General features: G+C 41.1%; 1 protein-coding gene across 2 annotated transcripts; it reads right to left on the bottom strand.

Annotated features, from left to right (window-relative positions):
* Window positions 1–325: 325 nt before the first annotated feature.
* Window positions 326–8,793, bottom strand: LOC100550424 (uncharacterized). Of its 2 annotated transcripts, none has more exons than XM_085237676.1 (4): window positions 8,565–8,793; window positions 3,715–4,170; window positions 1,125–1,265; window positions 326–444 (listed from the first exon to the last, which is right to left on the bottom strand). In XM_085237676.1, the coding sequence occupies exons 1-4, from the start codon at window positions 8,629–8,631 to the stop codon at window positions 440–442; spliced, it is 669 nt and encodes a 222-aa protein (XP_085093802.1). In that variant the 5' UTR covers window positions 8,632–8,793; the 3' UTR covers window positions 326–439. The 2 variants fall into 2 exon arrangements, with proteins under 2 accessions (XP_085093802.1, XP_003202785.2); XM_003202737.5 differs by having other exon boundaries at window positions 326–449; window positions 8,565–8,792.
* Between the last annotated feature and the right edge of the window lie 380 nt (window positions 8,794–9,173).

Raw genomic sequence — 9,173 nt, 5'->3', positions numbered from 1 at the left:
CCAGAAGTCACATATTCTGGGCAGGTAAACAGGGATGCCTCTGGGCAGGTGTTAGCATATGGAAGCCTTCATTCTGTTCGTTTTGAAGCAGTGCTGGCAAACTTAGAGTACTTTTGAGATAATATGTAATTGTAGGGAAAGATCCGAACTATCCCATCAGAGCCCAGACAAAGAGATAGGTGGCTAGATTGAGTAGGCCTTCAGTAGATAACAGTACAAATTCCTTTTAAAAAGGTTGTTTTGCTCTTGACAGCTGTTGAATATGCCACTGTGGCTGTCAAGGCTGTGGGAAAATAAACATATTGAAAATGCCAAAGACAACATGTGCTGAGGCAAAAGCTTTTATTACATCTAGAGCTTCCTTTTTGGCTTACAGGGCATCATAAATTACTTTGTGTTTAGCCTTTGCAGCTTCTGGTGTTTCCTGTAGCTCTGCAGATCAAGCTATGCTGAGTAAGAAGAAAAAGAAAGAGCAGTGATACCGGGTTAGTACAGCACAGCAAACTCTCCCAAGGCAGTCTGGCAAGGCAGTGTGTTGTGAACTCCGTTCTCTCAGTGCTTTTGCAAAGGGCTGATGCTGTGTGGGCAGAAGTGGACTACGCTGTGCTCAGTAAGGCTGGGGGAAGAGGGAGCGGAGCTCCTGGCCGCGCCTGTGTCCCCGTCTCCACTACAACGGCCATCAGAGGGCGGCAGCGCTCCAGTGAGAAGCGAGCGCAGCTCTGCGTGGCTTTTGTGCCTCGGTTTGGTTTGTTTTCAGCAGGTTGAATCCGATTTTTTAGCGTTGGGAAAAGAGAAAATAAAAATGAGTTTTTCGAGAGTCCCGTTTAGCAAAGTTTCCAGTGAGCTGAGCTCGTTCTTAAATGCAGACCACACCTTGGGTTGCACAAAAGGGAACTAAAATTGTTTTGAAATCCAGCCTTTGGTGCCAGCTTACTATTATTAGACCAGATGACAGACCTGGAAAATATAGGTAAGCTTTTGGGTACACCAAACTCTCCTCGGGTGACCTCTGGCTAGTGGTAAGTAAATGTCTAATTCCAATTCCAACCTAAGTTTAAAAAGGTATCTTTGGAAGCAAGTAACTTTCTAGCAAGTTATGCCAGATTTTGTTTTGTGCTCCATACCTTGTTGAGAGCCTCGTTTCATGCAGAGGATGCATCTCCTTAGCTGTGGGGTTAAAATGATAATCAGAACTCCTAGGCCTCCAATACCAGCTGCCACAACCCCGATGATTGTTCCAATAGATTCTTCTATACCAAACAAGCCTGAGGGACAAAAAAAAGGCAGAGAGCAATGTAAGGTGTCTTTCAGGCAAGCAAATGCAATGCAGCTAGCACAATTTCTGCAGTGTCAATAGGGAAGCTACTTACTATGGTATTGATTACACAGATGTCTTGCCTGACATGACATTGCTGGCTTCCAGACAGGAGACAACATATTGCACAGTGGAGTTGATTTTTTTCATTCCTTGGTAGGAAGCTGCTATGTTTTCTGGGGAATTAGTGATAGGACAGTTTCCCTTAACAGTCAAGTACTGTTATGAAACAGCATCAGAAGGTGTGCAGAGCTCTGCTGCAGTCCTTTCTTTTATTTGTTGTTCTTTGGGAACACGGTAGGGATAGAATTATCCCATTTTCTCTGAGATGCACACTGGAATTCTACCTTTGTTATTTGTTCAAGCTGAAGGGTGATTTGGGAAGAGCCATTGGTTAGGTTAGCACATGAGCGTGGTTTTTGACAAGGATTATGGAATGTACTGTGAGGAGCACCTGCCCTGTGGTGTAGAGTCTGCTAGAGGAAGAGTGTACTTGTAGAGAGAGGGAACTGGCTGGGCAACGGCACAAAAGACTGATCTGATCAGATTTTAAGTGACTGCCCCGTGGTATCCATTGTGTCAGGTAACTCATCCAGGAAGGATAATAAAAGAATAATTTAAAGCCTTTCAGTTTCATCTGCAGTTAGAATATAATCAGGCGTTCATGATATATGTCAAACTAGTCGCATTTAAGCTTCACAAGAAAAAATGGATAGTGTTGCTAATGTATTGACTACAGGACAAATCCTGAAATCTTTCATCAGTTTTAATCAGCACTTAATTAGTCTAACTCAGGACACCTACCATCAAGTTGCACAGGCAAGACTGAGAAGAACCAAGAGTCTGTACAGAACAGATCCAACTGTTCTGATGACCCTTGTCTTCATGCATATGCTTAAGACAGGCCCACCAATAACTATAGCTGCATGCCCAGTCACCATTCATAACCAGAAATGAAACCTATTGCACAGATTTCCAAATATCTGTTCACCCATTCACAGGAGAAGCTGCTACTCTCTGCTACCTTGTTGAATAGATGCACACTCAGCTGCTCACCAGTGAGTGAGCTGTAGCTCATCAGTAAAAATCCAGCCCCCTCTTCCCACCTGCAGTTGAAGTTCATTTTTGTGGCTGCTTGTTGAATTGGAAGGACAATGGTGCTGTAGAACCATTGCTTTCTTCACTTCAAAATATATGTCATTTGCTTCATGTAATGGAGAATTTAACATTGTCATCTAATTTCTCCTTTTTATTTTAGATAAATTGGGGGCAGTCTTGATCTGTGGCACAATTCATTTATTTGTGAGTTATATTTCTCGTGTTCTCTTGTCCCCTTAATTTAGGTATAGTGCAGAAATGATGCATTTCATCTTCTCAGGAACACAAAAAGGCAATTACATTGACCAGGGAGAAGATGCAATAGTAACATGCTCTACAGAGAATATGAGATCAAGCCAGTAGGAGACCTCATAAGATACATGATCAGGTCCTCATGCACACCTTGCCTTGTTAGTCATGTTTTAAATTCAGTAGTTACGTAAAAATTAGTAAGGGAAGAATTCAGGCTCCAAAGGGCAAAGGCCTGGTGAATCTCAGTGAGTTAGAAGTTTTAATAATAAATAGTGGGGAAATGGCACTTGCATGATATGCTCTTGACACAGAGGTGATAGTTTTTTTTAGTTAGATAATGAGATAATAAACCTTTTGATGTGTTGATTTGTTGGGACTGAAATGTGTTTAGCCTTTATAAAAAGGAGAGCTGCTTTGACATTTCCAACTGATAAAGGCAAAACAAGCTATCTCCCTACTTAATATGCCTAGTGTATATTTGTGATGCTAAGAAAATATAGCACGGCAGTTTTATAGCTACTTTGATTTTAATGGGACTGAAGTTAAGCAGAACTGATATAACGTGATCCTTGTGCTTCACTGTGAGATTACTTATGTCATCCAGAGTTAAGGAATGAATATGCAGATTAGTGCGTTGGAGAGAAGTAATGTCAAAAGAAAAGACTTGGAAGCTGTTTCCTGAGGTGATATCCTGTTACCAGCCACTCAGAGGGGTTCTGACAAAGAGAGATGTGTACACAAGAGAACTTTTCCGACAGTTTTGTTCTTAGTACTCACTAATTCTAGTGACAGAACTATTTCTTCCCTTTTACTTGTAAATGATCCTTGTTACAATAATACTTGTCTGATTGTTTCTAGGAACAAGCCAATCAAAATTAGCTAGCCTGACAAAAATAATGAGAAATGCAACTATGTGGGGCATTCCATTACACTAGGCCATATGTCCTAGAAACCAAGCAGACTAATTTCGCTCCTTCTGCAAATGCATAGACTAGTTTTGGAGGAGGAAGAGGGAGAAAAAAGAATATACAAATAACATCAAATATTACCTAGAGCCCTCCTGATCCTCAGCTTTGTCCCATCTCCTCTCATCACCCATCCATTCTGTGTAACCTCACAGAAATAGATACCGTGGTCACTGGTTGTCACATTGAGAATCACCAGGGAGACAATCCCCTGGGACAAGTCTCCGCTCATGAAAACCCTAGAATTATTTGGCAACATGGTCACTTTGCTTTCTATCAGGTCTGTCTGTCCCTTTTCATCTTCTTTGTACCACCTCACTGACAGACCAGTCCGGGAAGGATGTTGTGGGCCTTTAAAGTGACAGTTCAAGACCAGAGTTTCACCCTCTTTGGCTTTTTCCTTTGCTGGTGTTTGATTCACGAAAAATTGCCATGGCTCAAATTGCCATGGCTCAGGTGTTGTCAACAGTGGAGCCTGTGTTCTCCTTTGAGATACAGTTGCATTCTCTTTGCTTGTGTTTCCATCACTAACACCGACATCTGCATCAGAAAAGAGAAGAAAGAAGAGGGTTGAAGGCAATAGGATAATAGCTGTTTGTTCCTGAGCCGTGATCATGGAGAGGAACGCCTTTTGGAATTAGGACCTAAGGGTAGTCACTTATGGCAGTAGTGTTTCTTTCCCTGGTTCCTGCTAAGATTATGTTCATGTGTGCAGATATGAATGATCCTCATTTCCTGCTATACTTGGGGAGCATTATTGTCATTGTCCAATGGCTTTGGATGAAAGAATTTATTCAGAACTCTGGCCTGGAATTTTAACCTCCCACTTTTCACTCTTAAATGTCTCAGGATCTCAACTGTTTTCAAGGTGCAGAAAGAAATGTATGTTCCATTACACACAGGCAGTTCTGTTCTGACAAGTACAGTGAACGTGTGTGTGCCTGAATGCCTGCATCCCAAAACATAACATGAAGTTCTTAGGGGTTTCAGCATGCACTTCCAGTTTTAAGATAGGAAATCTTGGGACCAGAGGAAGAAATCTCCTTTGTTAGGGACTGAATTCCCAATCGATGCTATCAGCCATTGGGGATGGCATCTTAGTATGCTGCAGGTATTGATACTGAAAATACTGGTGTGAATGAGTTTTTCTAGAATGGTTACATGCTTTTCTCACAGGACACAAAGATTTTATAACACAGTAATTCCTAAAGACAAAGTTTAATCAATTTGAAGAGAAGATTTTCAAAGAGGCCAAAATTGAGAAGTCAGCAGGCTTGGTACAAGTGTGAAAATAAAGTCCTTGCTGAAGTGCCTGTATGAGAATATAGAAAGCTGATGTCAGAGGCAGAATTAAAGGGAGGGGAATATAGGACTGGTGAGCCAAGGGAAGCTGGTGGTGAGAGGTGCTGACTGAAATGTATTATACATCTATTTTACAAATACAGCAGGAAAGAACAAAGATGGGACTTGATTATTTGTTTGCCTAGCTGGAAGTTAGTTAAGCTATTCTGCCTGGGCAGTCCACTTTCTGTAACTATTTTTCAACAACTTAGAGCTACTGTGAGTTTCGTCATGTTGGTTTCAACGTACAAGTTTTGAGCTGTTGTGAAAACACTCACTATATGAAATAGCCAACTCCATTTTGACAACCAACATCCTGAAACACATAGAAGGCACACCTGAAGACACTGCTGTTTTATCATGTTTTTAATTAAGAGGACTCCTGTCACTGGCTGACATCTATTCTCTGTGAAGGGATTACTTTATCCTGCTGCTCTTTCTTATAAAAATATAGATGATATGCCCATAATAGAGATTTAAATCTGCCTTCTTTCACACAACTGCTAATCATAGTATCAAGCAGGTTTGAGCTGGGAGCAATGCAAGTAGGTCTCATTTCTGGAACCAAGCCTGGACTGAGAAGATGGGAGGAATAGTTGCTGTCTCAAATCCCAAGCTGGAACAAAAAAGAAGGAAAAACAAACTCTTAACAATAAACCAACAGCATTAGCCAAGAAAAAATGCAAACCAATTTTTTGAAAAAATTTTTTCTGTTGTTTTGTTTTCTTTTACTCAAGTCAATGCCCTCCCTCCTGAACACTGCAGACCATTCTAGGTGAAGGTCTGGATTCCCCAGTACCTGGAGTTGTTCACTGCCATGAAAATGGTGTGGAATGTTGTTGTCTGGGCCTGCTAGGGCTTCTCAATGACAATAGTCTCTGTGACAAAAAATAGACTTCAGTGACAAGTGTCTCAAGGCAATGGAAAACCAACTCCACTGATGGTCGATTTGAGAACTGCTTGAATGGCTCCTCCAGGCACGGTTGGGCAGGAAATTACATTTGTATTTGTAGCTATTGTCATTTATGACTCGTATAATCATAAAGTAGGACTGACAATTTCTGTCCGAAGGCAGGGCATTGTTGTTCTATGTGCCTTATAAAAGGATGATGTACAGCATTCACAGTTTAGTTATTGGACAACAGTTCACTCACTGATCCAAAAATATAGAAAATACAAGCTAGCTAAGAAATCTGGTAGCAACAACACGTGATGTTTCTTCTCTCCTAGAATGGCTCACAAGAGCTGCCCACATAAGATGATAAGTTGTGTGAGGAAACCCCACCCCATTAGGCCCAGAAGAGAAAAAAAAGAAAGAAAATTTTCTGGAGCAGAGCGATTTTGTGAGATAGTAACAGTTTCCAAAACCCTTTGGTCAAGAATGGGTTTCAGCTCCAGATGTTGATCAAAGCATGAACATGAGCGAGAAGACAGATGAAAGTAGTACACTATCAAATTCCTGAGTGGTTGGAAAGCAAATAATTAAGTTTAACCATATTCTGAGTGTTTCGGGTTCATTACAAATAGATAAGGGGAAAAGGAATGGGACCAGCGGATGCCTCAGCCTGGCTCACCTCACAGTGTGCCAGACCTAGTGTGCTAGGAGGGCATAATCCTAAGGGAGGGTATCACCTACACACCTGTCTGAGCAACTTGTGCAAGTAAAAGAAAGAGAAAACTTCAGAGATGTATGGTGCTTTGTGCTTTTAAGTCAAATTGAAATTTTGGCCTTGTACCTGCATCACTGATCAGTGGCAACTGCAGCCTGAGAACCAGGAACCCAAACACTAATGTAGTTCTGAGTCCCTTAAAACAAGTAGTCCTTATTAAAAAGACTGGATGAAATATTATCCTCATGTCTGTGCATTATCTTACCCGTGAGCCCACTGGAGCTATTCAGAGTAATCTGTGGTCCAGATATTCCCTGTCCAGTTAGACACAGGGATAGTGCTAAAGAGATCATAACGGTACAGGAACAATGCACTGTGATGGTGCCTCTGTTCATCATGAATTTTATTTACACTACCCTTACGAAAAAAACTGACCTTGTCATCTGTTTTACCCCACGTCTTTGATTCAATAAATATCGGGTAACCTACAGCTTAATTAGGAAAATCAGAATGAAAAAGGAGGAAGCTCTATCATTTAGTCCCAGCTCTGGGCGGATTCAATAGGAGGTCACAGCACAGCTTCTATTTTTCCACCTTTTTTCTATGTTTTTCTTTTGTAAGGTTGCAAATCAGGAACATGCTAGTTCACTGGTATTTAAATACACAATGCCTTCATCATATTGGCATCTGGCAGTATACTAATGCCAAATGCCTTGTTGAGTCTGCTTCAAAGCTCTTTTTAAGTTGGTTGCTTCATTAGCAGAATGATGTGTGGGTTTCCTGTCAAGTGGGTGATAGGACTCAGTCCCCCATGGAGAGAAATGCAAGGCTTTTTGGTGAAAGCACTTAAGCTAGGCAGAGTACCTATGGCATGAATGATCCTGTCAAGATCTTGAAAAATGATTAGATGATCTAGTAGGTCACTGTAATATAAAGTCATTAATTCTTGGCCAGTTTTCAACCAAAGGGGTAAAAGCTCCCTGGAACTTCCTGCAATGTGACAACGTGCTCCACATTTTCCAGTCACAACAGGGCACCTACTAATCTGCCAGCCTACCCTTTACGCAATCCACAGGTTCATACTTTCCCATGTAGGGTCATATCTTGGCTGTAACTGCAAAATACACAAAGTATGGTGATAGGAGGAGGAATTACAAAGAAGTTATTAAAATATACTCATTCTCTCTTCTAGTCCTGAAACCTCTGACTTACTCCTTGCTCCCTGGAGTACACCAGAGCAGCTGTGCAAGCTTTGCTTGCTAGCTGCTGACAGCATCAAGGAAGCAAAATGGAGGCTGGAGGTTAGTGCACAATACAACATTTCTTGTTGTGCCTCCTTTCCTTTGTCCACTCTCAACAGATGGAGAAGAGGGCAAACAGGACTTCCAAAACACATAAAAATCCTCATGCCCCAGAATGACCATATTTTGGGTGGTTTTGTTGGCTTTAGAGCTCAACTTCATACTCTGCTGGTACCATAAGAGTGCTTTAGAAGCTCTAACCAGTTCCCAGTTGTCTGTGATTAAGCAATCAATGACTGTTCATAGCTTATCACAATTTATATGATTTCTGCCCTGCACTAAGATTGATCTTCACAAGTGGATGTGACTACGTTGTGAAGACAACTGGTTGCTAATACATCAGAGAACCAAAAATAGAAGTAAAACTTCTAACAGTGATGACACGCAACCTTTCTTCTAGAAAAAGACAGGCAAACCTACTCTTTCTGGAAAGATTTCCAGAAAGAATTCTATCCTGGGGGTCAAATTCAAACACATATTGACATAAACACATATTAACTAAAAAGCAATGTGTTAAAAAACATGTTTTAATGCGCCCAACACTGGATATAGATTTCCTGCATCCTGAGGGAGCCCTCAGAGGAGAGTGACTTTCTGAAAAAAAAAGGAAGAGAAGCTTCCAAGTCAAGCTCTAGGAATAAACTGTATTTCTTCTAATGAAGGAAGGCATTTTAGTACTCACCCACCAGGAGGAAGAAAAGGAACAAAGTCACTGCAGATCCATAGGGCTTCCCAATATGCTGGCTCATAGTTGCTGAAATATATGATCTTCCTAGTAGTGTAGGCAAAAAAGCAGCACGGGTAGTGTGGGCAAATAAATATGTGTATGTTATTGCAACAGGACTTCACATTCTGCCCGGTGAATGTCACACTTACTAAAATTACTACAGCTCTCTGCCTGCCACCTGGAGTTCAGCCATGTCTGAAGTCACAACAATGACTTCCTGGGGGCTGTCCTCATCTGTCCTAGAAAAGATGCCGAAAATGCTCAGAGAGCAGTGGGAAAATTATCTTTTTTTTTTTTCCCCCTTTTTTTTTTTTTTTTAATTGCTTTGATGTCGTTTAACCAGAAGTTTGGGCTTACGTAATATTCGGATGTTCAAAAGGAGATCTCTCTTTGGCTGAACTCCTTCATAGCAAAGGTGAGTAGAGAGAGCAATTGGATTGATCTTTTGAGCAGTTGAAAAATAAGCATCCTTATTCATCATGAAAGGAAGTGATGGGAATTTAGTATTTTTTCTGGATACTTACATACTCGCAGGTAAAATATATTATCCTTTTCTTTTATTTC

Source organism: Meleagris gallopavo, chromosome 1 (genome assembly GCF_905368555.1).
Source record: "Meleagris gallopavo chromosome 1, MGAL_WU_HG_1.1, whole genome shotgun sequence".
Taxonomy (NCBI): domain Eukaryota; kingdom Metazoa; phylum Chordata; class Aves; order Galliformes; family Phasianidae; genus Meleagris; species Meleagris gallopavo.
The sequence above is the reverse complement of the archived record's forward strand: the minus strand, read 5'-3'. Positions and strand labels throughout refer to the sequence as shown.